This window comes from Ailuropoda melanoleuca, chromosome 2 (assembly GCF_002007445.2).
Source record: "Ailuropoda melanoleuca isolate Jingjing chromosome 2, ASM200744v2, whole genome shotgun sequence".
Lineage (NCBI taxonomy): Eukaryota > Metazoa > Chordata > Mammalia > Carnivora > Ursidae > Ailuropoda > Ailuropoda melanoleuca.
The window spans coordinates 3,319,265-3,336,048 of record NC_048219.1 but is presented as its reverse complement, the minus strand read 5'-3'; the positions used below and the strand labels follow the sequence as shown (position 1 = coordinate 3,336,048).

The 16,784-nt window shown below is 48.9% G+C and overlaps 1 protein-coding gene and 1 pseudogene across 1 annotated transcript; one reads left to right on the top strand and one right to left on the bottom strand.

Moving 5' to 3' along the window:
- Positions 1-1,541: 1,541 nt before the first annotated feature.
- On the bottom strand, positions 1,542-2,476 carry LOC100469333 (annotated as a pseudogene).
- A 662-nt stretch (positions 2,477-3,138) lies between these two features.
- TEX46 (testis expressed 46) lies at positions 3,139-5,654 on the top strand. The gene is made up of 2 exons (XM_034643548.1): positions 3,139-3,449; positions 5,119-5,654. Exons 1-2 carry the CDS (start codon positions 3,258-3,260, stop codon positions 5,413-5,415), a joined length of 489 nt encoding a protein of 162 aa, XP_034499439.1. The 5' UTR covers positions 3,139-3,257; the 3' UTR covers positions 5,416-5,654.
- The last annotated feature ends 11,130 nt before the right edge of the window (positions 5,655-16,784 follow it).

Genomic DNA, 16,784 nt, shown 5'->3' with positions numbered 1-16,784 from the left:
GATGGAAATGTTCTTTACCTTGATTCGGTGGTGTACACGTTAGTCAAAACTCATTGTACTATACACATAAAATATTTTCGTATTTTACTTTATGTCAGTTGTACTTTGATGGAGTTGATTTTTTTTTTTTTAACTAAGCATACAGGAAAAAGGAGACAATTGAGTCCAGGAAATTTAGAAGCTGTGCAAGAAAAAAAAGTGTAATCATAGTTCAACATATGGCTCAGCTATGAACTACACTGACATAACCATAATAACATAAGCATGAATATTGTTTTAACCAAAGGGATAGAATTATATTGAGAGAATGAAGGAAAGAGAAAGTTTGTGGAGGAGAGGGATGAGAGGGGTTTACAGAAGCAGGGATGGAATGGGGGAGATTCTGCATGGGGGCCAAATCCTCATCTTCTATCATAAAAAGATAATGTATAATGTCAAAACTGAGAAATCAAGAGATAGCCATACAAGCATACAGTTAAAAAGTTGGAACAAGTTGTCTGAGTCATAGAACTCATTGAACATGGGAAAGGGCAGATAGATCGAAGGGTGTTTGTTTTAAACCCTATAGTTCTATCTGACTTCTTTGCACATTTAATAATTTGATAAAACTGAAAATTAGATTTTTAAAATATGCATATCCTTTAATCCAGCAATTCCACTTTCCAGAGGACATTCTAGAAAAATACTTAAGTATGTGTACAAAGATTTAACTTTATGGGGCGCCTGGGTGGCTCAGTCTTTAAGTGTCTGCCTTTGGCTCAGGGCGTGATCCCAGCATTCTGGGATCGAGCCCCACATCAGGCTCCTCCGCTGTGGGCCTGCTTCTTCCTCTCCCACTCCCCCTGCTTGTGTTCCCTCTCTCGCTGGCTGTCTCTATCTCTGTCAAGTGAATAAATAAAATCTTTAAAAAAAAAAAGATTTAACTTTAATGCTGTTCACCTCAAATTATATATAATAGCAATAAAGAAGAATTAACCTAAAGGCCCAAAAGTGGCCAGTAATTGAATATATTAGAATATCATAGCCATTAAAATTGACACTTGAACACGAAGAACTCCCATACAAAATAGTGAGCATATGTCAAAGATTTATTTAACTCATTATTGAGAGAACCAGTAAGATGACAACGCTGGTTCAAAGGAAAACATGAAAAACTGATATATAGTCACTAGTCAGTGGAAAACAGAATGCTGGAAAAAAATTGCAAAGTTCCATAAGAAAAAAGTGGTTTTAATGTCTTCCCAGGCCATAAATGTGTAGACTTTGAGGTTATCTTCTCTATCAGACACAACTCATTTGCCTCTATTTGAAAAAAAAAAAAATCATTTGCAACTTACCCATTTTTTTCCCCAGGAAATAACCAATTTAACTGTTAAAAATTGTGGTAAAATACACATAACATAAAATTTACCACCTTAACCATTTTTAAGTGTCCAGTTCACTAAGGTTAATTATATTCACATGGTTGTACCATCTCCGGAACTCTCTTCATCTTACAAATTCTGTGGCCGTTAAACCCCAGCTCATCATTTCTCCCTGCCTCTTAGCTCCTGGCAACCACCAGGCTACTTTCTGTCTCTATAAATTTAACTACTCTGGGTATCTTATATAAGTGGAATCGGATGACTTTTGTGTTTTTGTGACTGGCTTCTTTGAGCATAAACACCTCAAAGCTCACCCACGTTGTAGCATATGTCAGAATTTCCTTCCTCTTTTTTTTTTTTTTTAATGTTAGTTCATGTCTTTTATCAACCCGTATACAGTTACTTGTACTCTGGTCTGTTGAAGCGGTAGGTCAGACAACATTTCCGTCAGTCACGTCTGTTGAAGGGGCTAGCCACAAGAACACCAGGGCCACATTCCTCTGAAGGGCACTCCCATCTGAAGGTTGCCATTCTCATCCACCTTAGAGATAGTATTGCAGGATGGCTAGCATAACCTTCTTTCTCTTACGCTTATTCTTCTCGAGAGTGGCGTAAGACTTCTGTCTTTTCTTAGCACCCCCGCAAAGTCTCAACACGAGATGCAGAGTGGTCTCCTTTGGAACGTTGTAGGGGACAAAGTACGCCCACCTTCCAGTTGCTTGCTCCTGAAGATCAGTTCCTGCTGATCGGAGGAATTCCTTCCTCATCCTGGATTTTGCCCCTTACATCTTCTATTGTATTTGAGGGTTCAACCTCGAGGGTGATGGTCTTTCCCATATGGGTTTTCATAAAATCTGCGTCTTGGCAGCAGTTCCATGGCAGATGGTGGATGGGAAAGGAGAACATGGCAACAGCCCACGGGGCTTTCCAAATTTCCTTCCTTTTTAAGGCTGAACAATTCCATTGTATGTGTACGCAGCATTTTGTTTATCTGTTCATCTGTTGTCGGGTTTCGGGGTTGCTTCCACCTTCTAGCTATTGTGAATAATGCTGCTATGAACACGGGTGTACAGATATCTGTTTAAGGCCTAGCTTTCGGGGCATCTGGGTGGCTCAGTCAGTTAAGCCTTTGCCTTCGGCTCAGGTCATGATCCCAGGGTCCTGGGATCGAGCCTTGTATCGGGTTCCCTGCTCAGCAGGAAGACTGCTTCTCCCTCTCCCGCCCCCGACCCCCGCCACCGCTTGTGCTTGCTCTCTCTGTCAAATAAATAAATAAAATCTTAAAAAAAAAAAAAGACCCAGCTTTCAATTATTTTGAATATATACCCAGAAGTGTAATTAGTGGAGCAACTTACCCAACTTTTAAAAAGTTACCATCTGACTTTACAGAGTCAGGACCCTAACCAATATTAAACAGTATGTCAAAGTTACCTTCCCCCAAAGCATCAGATGACCAACAGGTGGACTAGCTGGACAATATTCTAATATGACTGTATACAAGCTCAGAGTAATCTCTTTGCCTTATTTCCAGATCTTGGGTAACTTTTCTTTGCAGTCTCCCTCACCGTGAGAGTAGGGGCTCTGCGTTGCTGGCCATTTTATTCCCAGAGGCTAGGCCCAGAAGTACTGTTGAATAAATGAGGTATCACTAAGGCCGACATCACCTGGCTGTTGTGAGGACGTCATGAGATGCTGCTTACAAACTGCCCAGCGAAGTCTAGCACATAGTGGCTGCTTAAGACAGAGGAGTAGTTAATATTATTGTTATGCGGCAGCTGGGAGAGGGAGGCTGGTTATGACTCAGAGGAGGGGGCAGCCTCCTGTCATGGAGGGTGACTGCCCTAGAGGGGTCACCAAGGCAGGGGCTTGGGGCCTGGGTGCCTCCAAGCCATAATGCTGGGGGAACTAATGTCTCTTTTTAGGTATCTCCATGGGATACTTGCGTCCTCAGGCACCGTAGGAGCACTGGCGGCTTGGCTGCTCAGCTATAAGCCAGCCTTGTTTGGGTTCCTTTTCCTTCTGCTGTTGCTTAGCAACTGGCTGGTCAAGCATGAACTCAAGCCCACCCCCCCAGAGCCCTCGCAGGTGAGCAAGAGGGGCCTTGGCTTCAGCTAAGGATGATGGGATATTTACAGCTGGGGGTATGGGGGACAGGGAAGATGTCAGGATGATGGGGCAAGACTGAAAAATCCACAGCTCTGCAACTCCCACTTGGGTGATGGGGGACAAAGCACTCCCTTTACCGGGCTTCCATTGCCTGGGCTGTAAAATAAGGACCATCCCTAGCAAACAAACAAACAAACAAAACCCATAAAATACAGAGAACAATGGTGGTTGCCAGAGGGAGGAAGGTGGGGAAGGAGTGAAATAGATAAAAGGGATTAAGAGTACACTTATCTTGAGGGGCACTGAAAAACGTGTGCCCTCATAGCCTTGTATGCCGGAGACCATCACAACACTGTATACTAATTATACTTCAATCAAAAGAAAACAAAGACAAAAAACTTGTTAAAAAAAAAAAATAGGGACCTTCCCAGACTCTCCTACTTCATGTCTGATGTCAACAATGGTTTGACAACAGTAACAACGACTTCAAAGTGGAAAAATGTTAAATGGATGAACTGAAGATACCCGTGGAACATAGACACATCTCTAGAATGGCATAATGAAGACAGCAGAAATGTACCCGGATTATGACATCTTTTTGTAAAGTTAAAAAAACACGCAAAACCATACCCTGCCTTGTCTGTGGATGCCTATGTATAGTGAAGGCATACGGAGGTTAGATCTCTCCAACCTCTGCGTGTTTGGTATTTTGAGTAGGATAATTCTAGATTGTGGGGGCCTGTCCTGCGAGCTGTAGGGTGTTAGCTGCATCCTTAAGTTCTAACCACAGATGCCAAGAGCACCCCTTGCCCCCCCCCCCCGCTTTGGGACAACCAACAATGTCTCCAGACATTGCCAAATGTCCAGTGGGGAAGGCAAAATAGCCTCCCATTGGGAACCACTGGTGAAAAGAAATATATGGGAAAAATAAATTCTGAATTCAGGATCGCAGTTGAGATGAGGTTCAGAGAGGGAGGGAACTCCATGAAAGGGAACTACAGGGGACTCCAGTTACATTCGTCATATTTTATTTCTCATGCTGGTATGGGAACATGGGTATTTGCTGTAATATTCACTTTTTTTTGCATGTCTGAAATATATTTTTTAAGATTTTATTTATTTAGAGAGAGAGAGAGAGCCCAAGCAGGCGTCCCTGCATATCTGAAATGTTTAAAATGGTTTTAAGGATGAAGAATTTACTGACGCTGACCCCCAAAAGAAAAAAAAATAGTATTATTAACAGCGTAGAGACAGATGAGGATTGTGGAGATCAGAGCGTGTCATGAGACCACAGGAAACTTGGCCGGTGGTGATTTTATGAGGCCTGACAGCAGTCTCAGGCACACTGGGAGAAACACACGCTTCAGAGCCAGATAGATCTGGGTTAAGTGCTTTCTGTCCCCTGTGAGTGCAGACGAGCAGGCCATTTCATTTTTTTTTCCTAGGAACCAAAGGCAAGTATGGGTCCTAGAAGTTTAGGGGCTCCCCAACTGAGAAGAGGACCTTTCCTCACTGGACCCCCAACTCTCTCACCCACAAGATGTGGCAAAGATGCCGTCCTCGCAGGCTGGTCATGAGGATTGATTAACGGGATGTTTATAAATCGCTATTAACCAACGTTTCCTTTTTTGGGGTGGGGGGAGTCTAGGAACAGGCAGAGAAACCAAAGCCTCCTGAGGCCAAACCCAACAGCTACGTCTTGAACACGAAAGAAGTCGAGAGACTGCACGCCTGCTTCGCCCTCCAGGACAAGGTCCTCGAACAGCTTATGTTCAGTGAAATGAAGCTGAAGGTCTTAGAAAATCAGATGTTCATTGTGTGGAATAGAATGGGTCACCGCAAGAGGTCAAGCCGACAGCGGACTTTTCCCATGAGGAAACACAGAATAAGGAGACATGACTCCATTTTGTCCATCGTCTCTGACTGTACTTCTAATTCCCCCTAACGAGGTCAGAGAGACTGGGGTGGGCTGGCCTCTTCTGATGTTACCTTTACTCAGTAAAACCCAGTCAGAGACTATTCAATTTTCTTAGTAAATCACACCGGAGAGCAGGATTGGAGGCTGACAGGCCAATCACCTCTGGGAAAGAAATCAATACTCACTCCTTCAGCCACATAATGTTCTAAGAACGACCTGACCACCTTAACCCTAGTCTAGGACTCAGGGTTCAGTTGACCACCTTAACCCTAGTCTAGGACTCTGCACCTCTTCACCTTGAGTCTTATAATGGCCTCCCCTGGGCTGCCCCAGCTCCCAGGCTTCCCCTTCCCCTCTGCTCAGAGGCCAGAGCCAGGCTCTGCGAAGGGCAGCTCTGGGCAAGTTCACTGCCTGTTCTTGAGCCTACGCCCTGCTGTGCTTGACAGAACAAAGGCCACACTCCTTACCATGGTGCTACCTTCCATGATCTGACCCCTTTTCCAGGCTTGTTCTCCCCCTTACTCTCCCTCATGTGCTTTATACCTTGTGCCAGATATGCTCAACATAAGTCACTGGGTACCTCCTTTGTGATTTTTGCCAGAGCCATGAACTGCCTGAATGTTTAACTCAATATTGTCCCTTTAAATTGACTTGTTTCCTTAAATGCACCTGTGAAAGAAAGTCATAATAAAAATAATTAACTGTACATGAAAAAGCTGTATCATTTGGCTGAAATAGAACATAACTGTAAAAAAAAAAAAAAAAAAAGACAGTGAAGACAGAACAATGTTACTAAAGTTCCAACCAGAGCTTGGTTGCCCACTGAAAGGGTCTGAACCTGGGAATTTGGGGTTAAAAAGAGTAAGTGTTAGTGTTTGAGGGATACACTGGCAACAAGCGAAGACTTTTTTCTCCATAAGGAGAACTAGAAGGAAATCCCTCCCTCACCGTGGGTTCCAGTGTGGCTTAGTCCCTGTTGGGACCCCACCTAAAATCATCTCTAATCAAACCGGACGGCTGGTCAACCCCCAAATGCATCCACATCTTTGATCACATGGTTTCTTCCCCTGGAATCCCTTATCTTCCCCTTTCTACTACTACACTTCTTTAGTCCTCCCTGAACTACACCTCCAGAAAGCTTCCCTAACCCAGCTGGGAACTGTCTCTGTCCTTGGTGTGCTCCCAGCATTGTACCTTCAGTTCGGCAGCAGAACGTATCACGAGCCGGGATTTGATTCGCGCACATTTCTATATTCCCTCCCCATCCTCCAACTAGATTATAAACCCTCTGAGGGCCAGCACGGCATTTTGTTCCTCCGTCTACTGCCCCCCCACAGCACAGGGGCTGGTATACAGTCAGTGTTTCATAAACAGCATCTCTGATTGCTGATCACAGTCTGATGTGTCCTGACATGTTCTCTGTGCCCTCTTTTTACGATGACTCCCCTGTAACCTATTTTTTTTAAGAGCAGAATCTCTGGAGCCTAATGAGCTGGCTTTAAATCCCACCTCTATCCACTCCCAGCTGTGTGCTCTTAGACAATTCTAAGTTGTTTATTCTCGCTGTACCTCAGTTTACCCGACCGTCAAATGGGGAGAGTGGTACTACCGCGTTCACTGCGTGTTGTGAGGGTTAGGTGAAATACCACACCCCCTCAGGTCTTTGCTCCCATGACCTCCCTACTTACAATTAACACAAGCCTCCCTTGTGGGTTAGGTATCCTCTCCTTACTTCTCCAAGGCCACCCTCCATTCTGGGGTTGCCTCAGGCTGCTTTAGGCCTGGCTGGGTTCCTTCACAGAGGGTCACTCCTCTCAGGGAGGCTATCTCGACAGGACCTTCTTCTTCCAAGTTCCCTTTGGAACCAGGGGTGGTAGCCACCCCCCACCCCCAGTTTTCCAGCCCAGGGGGACTGCACTCTGTTTAGACGCTGCTCACATCTTTGTCAACAGTCCCTTTCACCTAGCCTCACGGGCCATTGCTAATGGTCTTGCTGTACGGCCAGGCCATGCGACCACCCAGAACTGGACCATTAGGAGAGTCCCCATATGGTAATTCTGCTGTGGAAACAGATAAAGCAATTCAGGCGCAGAGTCTAAAGGTATGTGCTGCGTGAACAAGCTCACAATAAGGCCCGCATCTTGACAGCCTCTGGACAGGAAAACCGGTCAGAGCTCTATGGCTCACCCATCCACTCGGTGCACTAGGTCCGTGCCTGGACCTACCAATAACGAAACCATCATGCAAGTCTGACGTGGCCCAATGAGGATCCACTTGACCTGTGAAGTCACTGGTACTCACGGAGTATGTCTTACTTGCTAGAAACGCTGGCCCACGGCTGTAGGTAGAGCGCAACAACTTGGGGATCTGACCAGTTCATGATAGGCAAATTGGGGGCCATGGGTTCTGACCGCCATAGACCTGATCTAGGCTATGGGGTGGCTACTCTCTTCACCAAGCTTGACTCCTAAGGTTCTGATGAGCACCTTTGCTATATGTTAAAATTTCCCCATATGATACAGTCTGACAGTGGAACTCTGCCTCCCCGTTGAGGGCCCCGTGGATACGGAGTTCACTTGCCCTTCCACACATGTCCCCTGCAGATGGTGGGTACAAGGGAGCTTTGGTATGGCTCGTTCAAGGTGCAATTACATCAGTGCTCCCTCATCATCCTCTGTGGGCAGCTAGGCAAGGAAAGGGTACACCTGACATATCAGGCAGAATGCTGACTCCTGGGTTCGCATGGAGATCAAGGCTCAGGGAAAGGACAAATCATCTGGCTCATCCCAGGCACATGGCAGTTCACGGGTGATCTAGCAAGAACATGCAAGAAATCTCAGAAAACAGACCAGGGTGGAGGGCTAAATAAACTTGCCTTCTCTTCCAGATTGGGACACGCACTGCTGCACGGCCTCTAGCAGCTGCCCTGGCCATGGCCCATGGCACGAACCTATCACAGTACTGAACATACCATCACCCTTACCCCGCCCACCATCCCCGCTACAGGAGACTTATCAGTGACTCACCCTCTGACAATGGCAAGGACATTGTTCCTAGCCGGCCACGGCCACCAACAACTGTGTCTTGGGCCTCCACCACCATGTTCCCATCCCTTGCTTAGATGATGCTGAGGCCCACTGGCAGAAAATTGAGCAGTTCCCTTCGTATTCCAGGACTGGATATATATATAGGTTCTCGAGTCTGGTATGGACTCCATGGTAACATGGCTTGGGCCTCCACCATGGGCTTTGTACCATCACTCCAGGCTCCCCTCCCCCTCTGGTGTCTCCCCTGGCATTGCCAACAGCTGCTGGAAATCCCCTTATGAGCCCAGCTGATTTCTACCCCTGTGGTTTATTACACTCTTACCGATCTCCATCCCTAGTGGGTAGGCTTGTGTTTGATGAGCCCTAGGTCAGGGGATGGACCTTGGAAAAACAATCTGGATTGTATGGGAAGACCCTGGGGGCTCACTCCAGGTTCTTTTTTTTTTTTTAAGATTTTATTTATTTATTCGACAGAGAGAGACAGCCAGCAAGAGAGGGAACACAAGCAGGGGGAGTGGGAGAGGAAGGCAGGCTCCCAGCCGAGGAGCCTGATGTGGGGCTCGATCCCAGAACGCCGGGATCACACCCTGAGCCGAAGGCAGACGCTTAACGACTGCGCCACCCAGGCGCCCCCTAAATTATATCTTTGATACAGACCTCTAAGCTCCGGATTCAAATGGCCCATTGCCTGCTCCCATACTTTCACTCAGACATCTCAGAATTAACGGCAGTCCTGAACTCCGTCCCTCTGCTCCAAACCTCCCCCTGCCACACGCAGGCTTCCCCCTTCCCATGGCTTAGGCCAAAACCCCTGGAGCTGTTCCTGAGTCCTCTCTTTCTCTCTCCTGTTCGGCCCTATTCACCAGCGAGTCCTACTGGCTCCAATCTTCGAAGCATGTCCAGAGTCTGGGACACGAGGCACTTCCATGGTTGCTCCAGACCATCACTGTCTTTCTCTCACCCCGACAGAGCCCCCAGCCTCCCCGCCCCTCCCCCCCGCCCTCTAGTCGGCCCTCTACACACAAGCCTGAGTGGTCCTTTAAAAATGTGAGTCAGGTCCTGCCACTCCTCTGCTCTACACCCTGCAAGGGCTCCCATGTCGCTCAGAGTGAGCACCGAAGTCCTTCCCACAGCCTGTGAGGTTCTCCATGACCTGGTCCCGCACTACTTTCCCACCTGCGCTCACTCAGCCTGCTTCTCTCCCCCCCTCCAGAGGACTTTTGCATTGGCTGTTCCCCCTACCAGGGACTCTCCCTCTGCCGGCCATACACCTAACTCCTTTACTGCCTTTGGGTGATTTGCTAGATGTTCCTTTCTCAGGGAGGCCATCCTGATCTCCCAATTTAACCCTATAACCCCCGGCCCCAGCTCTGGTTATTTTCCAAAGCATGCAACACCGTCTAACATGCTATTTACTTACTCTGCTGCCTCTTCTGGAATAGGAGCTCTGCAAGGTCAGGGACCTGTCTTGTTCACAGAGATAGTTCAAGCACCTAGAACAGCGTCCAGCACTTAGTAGGTGCTCAGAAAAACACGTGCTGGGGTGCCTGGCTGGCTCAGTTGGAAGAGCTTGCACTGCTTGATCTTGGGTCATGAGTTTGAGCCCCAGGTGGGGTGTAAAGATTACTAAACTATATAAAGTCAACAATACACATGTGTTGACAATGAGTGCTTGTTGCTATGTCTGCCTTGCCCTGTGCCCTCCCCAGACCCGAGTGTCAGACCTGGCGAATGGGAGATCCTCAGTAAGTGTCTGTTGGGTGACTCTGTGGATAAGTGAGCAGACGGATGGATCAATTACTCAAACCGAGCCTGACCCGGGAAAAATGCTAAGTATCTTCACAGATCCTTTGGGAGAGATACTTTTCTTTTTCAAGTTTAGTTTGTCCCTGACATCTTTTTTGGCCACTCCCTCCATTCTAAACAATCCTGATGCTGAGGGTAAGGACAGTAGTTTTTCTCTCTCTGGGGATGTTCTCGAGTGGATCTGGGGACAAGAGAGTGACCTCAAAATAACGCAGAGAGCAAGCCACATGGAGAGGTCAACCTCAGGAGAGAGAGAGTTTCAGGATGGGGGCAGAAAGAAGAAGCCAGAAGGAGTCTCTCAAGCCCACAGTCCACTTGAATCTGGAGCCTTCTACCCCTCTGTGTCACAAGTCCTGCTCCTAGTTCTAAAAACCCAAACATTGGGGCGCCTGGGTGGCTCAGTGGTTAAGCGTCTGCCTTCAGCTCAGGGCGTAATCCCAGGGTCCTGGGATTGAGCCCCACATCTGGCTCCCTGCTCCACTGGGAGCCTGCTTCTTCCTCTCTCACTCCCCCTGCTTGTGTTCCCTCTCTCACTGGCTGTCTCTTTCTCAAATAAATAAATAAAATCTTAAAAAAAAAAAACACCATAACACCCAAACATGGTCCTCAGAGAAGAGACATCAGAAAACACCTCCAGGAAGTGCTGGGACGACTGGAATGAGTTCTGAAACTGGAGGGAGAAAAATGGAGAGAAGAAGAGGGTGCAAGTGAGAAGAGGAGGCAGAAGGAATGGGAAGGGAGGCAGGGGAGACGGGGAAAGTGGGGGAAAGGGGCAGAACTGCGAATAAAGAAAGGAGAAGAGACCAGTGATGGGAGCATGACTGGGGAGCACTGGGAGGAGATGGAGTGGGACGATGGTCATCACAGCGGCTCACATGTGTTTAGCTAACATGATCCTCACTCCCACCCCAAGGGGGTAGGCTCTATTTTATTATTCTCTTTACAGATCAGCACAGTGAAGTCCAGGAGAAGCCAAGAAACCCAACCAAAGGCACAGAAGTAGTCAGTGGTGGAGTTGGGATTTGAACCCCAGTAGTCTGACTCAAGGGTCTAATTTTGGTTTTTCCAAAGAGCAGAGGGCAGCCATGGAAGGTTATTTAAGCAAAGGACGAATATGATCTCTTATGTATAGAGGATGAATAACTCCTACCTCACGGGGTGTTGTGGGGATTATCTTTGTTCATGTACAGAAAGCCCTGGACAGATGCCTGGAGGAAGGGGAACACCCCACGAATAGATGATCTTTCAGCAGAGGCTCAAGCTGGGCCCAAGGAGTCTACACCTGGGCCTCTGCTGCCACCGTGTGGCCACTTTGCTGTATGACATGCTTCAGATTCCCACTCGCGACTTCAGAGGGTGCGAGACTGGTCTGGGTTGGTGACAGGTGGCTGCTTTGGGGAGGAAGGAGCTCTGAAAGCAGCTGGTGTCCTGGGAATTGGGGTCTTTGTCAGCAGAGGTGCAGAACCCTGGAGTGGACTGATTTGAGTATTCAGCCCTGGTTTGGAGACAAACTAGAGTAGATGTGGTCCTCACCCTAGAGGACCTCGTGGTCTGAGGGGAAGAAAACGTGGGGGGCGCGCCGGTATTTGGGAAACGGTGAAGACTCCTGGGTCCAAATCCCAGTCCTGCCACTTCCTGAGCAGAACAGAGTGTGCCTCGTGGGACTGTTTTGAAGACCAAAGGAGGTAACACAGAAAGCACTAAGCAGGCTGTCGGCACTCAGTCTGTGACCCAGGGGCAGGCTGCCCGGCAGACTGACCAAGTGGCTGGGTACTGAAGACTCGGGTTCCAGCCCCACCGCTGTCCCTAAGCTTGCTAGGTGACCCTGGGAAGTCACCTCCCCTCTCAGAGCCTGTTTCACTGGCCCTACGACAATCACTTAGCCCTCTTCTTGCTCTAATTTGGTAAGTCTCTTTTCTGGGCCGGCCCAGATTTTTGGCCACAGGGGACACAGACTAAGATCCAGAAGGCCTGCCTCCACCCATTCACGTATGGGACCCTAAGTTTCAGCAAAGTGGAGAGAATCTTTCAAGTCCCATCAACCACGGGGTGGCAACTATGGGGTCCTACTGAGATAATGACATGGAAGCTGGTGTGATCCATGAATTGCAGAGCAGACTTGCTTCTCCAAATGTGGTCCATGGACCAGCCTCAATGCTGCCTGGGAGCTGGTTAGAGATGCAGAATCTCAGGTCCTGCTCTGACCCACTGACTCAGAGCCTGCAGCTCGACTGGACCTCCGGCTGTTCCTACACACATTTAAAGTAAGTCGGAGACATGCTGGTCTGGGGGAGTGGTTCCTAACCTTGACCACATAGTGACATCACTGAGGCCATGCCCCTGGGCATCTCTAGGTATGGAATCCAGACACCAGGGGTTTTTCAAAGCTCTCCAGGTAATTCTAATGTGCAGCCATATCTAGTGCCAGGAAGGCAAATATTATTCTTTTTTGTGTCAACGAAACTCAATGGATAGTAATTTTCTAGAATGTTCATCGAGAAGGATCCGATGTCTAACACAGGGGCTGGGTAGAAATTGTGGCATAAAGCTACGTAATCATGAAAAGTTGGCCTTTGCACAAAGTCTTTACTCAGGGCCAGGTCCTAGGCTACCTGCTTTACCAGCACGCTACCATTTAATCCTCACGGTCACCAAGATAGGATTATCCCCATTTTATAGATGAAGAAACAAACAGGGCTACACAAGCCGTGACAGAACTGGTTATCTGAATATTTAACAATGACTTTGACCCCTCATGGTCTTCAAACTGTGTTCCTTGGGACCCCAGGTTCCTCAGAGGCAGGTGAGGAGCTGGCGTGGGGGCCTGGCCAGGTCTGGGAGGCCTGCGGGTCCTCTCTCCGGCACACTGGGCTTGGCAGGCTCTCCTTTCGGAGAGAGCATTCCCTTGCCCTCCAGCCTGCAGCATTTGGATCACGTGGTGCTGCCCAGGCTCCCTGACAGATGTGCCCCCCTCCCTGCCGCTCAGGGACCCCCGGAACTAATCCTAATGGCAGAGGGCACGTGGAGGGATTAGTGCTGGGGTAATCGGCACTGCATCTGCCAGCCCCTGGGGAGCCTGGGTGAAGCCTGCACCTCGGAGCCCGGGACGCCATTCCTGTCCCCTGGGCCACGGAGACTCCTGGAAGCCCTGGCCAGCCATGGCTGGGCCTGAATTGCCCTGTCCTTCCTGAACCTTCCTGAAGAGGGTGAGTTGGGGCTAAGAGCCTGGGGGTTGGACAAGGTTGTTTCTGAGGCTGGAAGGGGAGGCAGTGGCGGGAAGATGACCAACTGTCCTGATTTTCCCAGAACAGAGCTCTCTGGGACTTTCAGTGCTAAAATGATGACAGACCCGGACAGACCTGCACAGTTGGTCAAGCTTGCAGGTTTTCTGAGCTCAGTTCCCCTTGCCTTTGAGGTGAGCTTCATGGAAGGGGGGGGGTTTGCTTCGCCCCCTCCCATCCTCATCTCTCCTTCTCCTCTCCTAGCATTTTTGTCCCCTCCTCTCTTTTCCAGATTCCAGGACCTCTCTTTGCCTTTACTCCTCTGACTCGGTTTTCCACTCACAGGGTCTCTGGGACTGTAGACCCGAGTCCTCAAGGAGCTGAATCTTCCGCACTGTGGAGAGAATGAAAACCCAGGTGAGGTACAGCCCCACGAAGGCTTGCTTCAAATATTGGCCTAAATCGTTCCACATCACCTTCATCATCCTCACTAACATTTCTAGAATTTGCACCATAGGCCAGGAACAGTTTCAAGTAGTGTACATGTACTAACCCACTGAATTCTCAAAACCAACCAGAAATTACTCCCCTTCCTTCTCATATCCCCGAGCCTCTGGCTGGAGAGCCCCCAATTCATCCCCACTACCTGCTCAATGATGCTTTCCTCCCCCTCCCACCCAGAGGCTGAGTGCATGGGTCCCTCAGATACCCGAGAGCTGTCTGCACACGCTGTGTTTACAGCTCCCTCCCAGAGATTACTGCACTAGGACCAATTAGTGAACAGCTTTCTAGGGGCTTGGCATGCGTTATCTCATTTGCCCTCACCTAACTTCTATGAGTAGGAACGATGGCCATTCCCATTATGCAGACAAGCAAACAGTCTCAAAGAGGTGAAATCATTTGTCCTAGGCCAGTAAGGGCAGAGCCGACCTTGAGTCTTGCTTCACCTGACTCCAGATCCCTTGTGTGTGGCCACCCCACCATCCTGAGGGCTCTATGGGGGACAGATGTTGGCCAAAGGCACTGTACGCTCAGAGGATAACACTGTGCCCAACACACAGCTGACCCTTGGAAACTGTATTCTGGATGAGTGACTGGACAAGGAGGGTTGTACCAGAATGGGCAGCGAGAAGGAGAATGGAGGGGAGTGTCTTGGGACTCTAGACCCCCTGGGGAAGGAGCTGGGGAGGGGTGGGATTTGGGGGAGTCAGGCTCTTCCTGAACCCTCCCCTTGCCAGCATTTTCCAGCTGGGAGGGGAAAGGGGAGAGACTCCTCGTGGCTACAGCAGGTCAACATGTGAGCAGCTTAGAGGTGAAACACTGACCCCAACTTCGGGTCTGTTGGAATAAATCCCGAGACCGGGGACAGGCATGAGATGAGACAGAGCCTCAGAGGACTATGAATCAGGGGTGCAGGGATCCCAGTCATGCGGTCGGGGGGTGGGGGGTGCAAAGCACAGAGCTAGAATCCCACTCCATCATGCGCTGTCCATGACTTCAGCGAGTCATTTAAAGTCTCTGAATTTTGTTCTGCACTTGGAAATGAGATGCCCATATCCTGGCCCCTGCTCTAGGCGCCCGTTAGGGGAGATCAGCTCCCACCGGAGCTCCCTTCCTGGCCCTGCCCCAGGAGCCCTGTGCTCATGCTCCAAGGGAAGCCCCTTCTGACTTCCCCCCATAGGAACAGTGCCAGAGAGCGCCCCCCCCCCACCGCCATCCATGCCTTGTGGCTGAAGCCCAGTCTTGCGTCTGACGTCACTCCTCTGACACCTAGGTGGAGACATCCTGATGCTCTTGGGCTCTTTAATGGCTTCATTTAAGAAAATGGAGGTATAGTTTACATGCGTTAAAAAGTCACTCTTTACGGTGTCCAGTTCTACGAGTTTTGACAAATGCACACAATCCTGTGACCATAATCAAGGTACAGGACTGTTCCGTCACCTCCCGAAGTCCCTTCTGCTCCTCCGTAGTCTACCCCACCCCTACCCACAGGCTGCCACTGAGTGGTTTTCTGTCCCTGCAGTTCTGCCTTTTCCAGAATGTTATGAAAATGGCATTACATAGACTGCAGCTTTCTGAGTCTGGCTTATTTCACTCAGTATAATGCATCTGAGATGGATTCACATTACTGCATGTACCAGTAGTTCCTTTACGTTGCTGCTAAGTATTCCATCGTAGGGATAGAACAGAGTTTGTCTATCCATTCACCAACAAACGTGTTGTTTCCAATCTTTGGAAATTATGAATAAAAATGGCTTTAGTGGGAACCCCAAATTCTAGAGCTGGAAATCAAAGGAAATTTCCAGATGGAAATGTAAGCTCTTTACAAATAGTCCCACCTGCTCCAACAGCTGAAGACACAGAGGCCCAGAGAGGGGAAGGGACTTGTCTGTAGTTACAGTTGACCCAGGAAATGGGACTGAGATTTGAACCCAAGATTTTCAACTTGCAGAACAATGTCAAGTTCAAAACATCTTTCCTGAGAATCTGCCAGTGCAAGGCGGAGTGCCAAACGTTGCGGGCATAAAGGCCAAGAAGGAATGATCCTGGTGTGGGAGACACCTGCCACCGAGAAGGGAGCCAGACAAAGAAGCCAGTAGTGACCAGTGCGGATTACCATGACAACGCAGGACAGGGCGAGCATAAAGCAGAGAGGAGAGGCCCTCACTTCTGCCTAGGGGAGAATGAGAGGGCTCTACAAATGCCCACAGGTTTTAAGGGAAGAACACAAGTTTATCAGGTGGAAAAGGATGGAAAGGGCCTCACAGAGGGGAATGACAGGTGCAAAGCCACGGAAAGGGGGATGAGGCATAAAGAGGCAAGGGGGAGGGGGAGGAGAGGCAGGAAATGGGCCCTAGGAGCCTCTCCCGCCAGACTGTTTCCTGTAGGAGGGTGCTATGGTCTGTGCTTAATGTGTGAGCTTCCTTAATCATGGAAGAGCATGTCGGATGGACAGAGGGACAAGGGATCAAAACTCAGTGAGACCCTAACAGAACAGAGCCCACAGAGCAGATGTTGGCACATACAGACACTTGGTGTGTTTTAGAGATGGCATCCCGGTCAGTGGGGGACAGGATTGGAGTATTTGATGAATGGCAGTGTGATGACTGATTATCCACATGGAAAAAACAAAATTAGATTCCTTCTTTATACCATAACCAAAATATTTCTGTGTGTGAAGGTATAGAAATCTACATTTACAACCTCTGTATAAAAGATTTCGTGAGGGGCGCCTGGGTGGCTCAGTCGTTAAGCATCTGCCTTCGGCTCAGGGCCTGATCCCAGGGTCCTGGGATCGAGCCCCGCATAGGGCTCCCTGCTC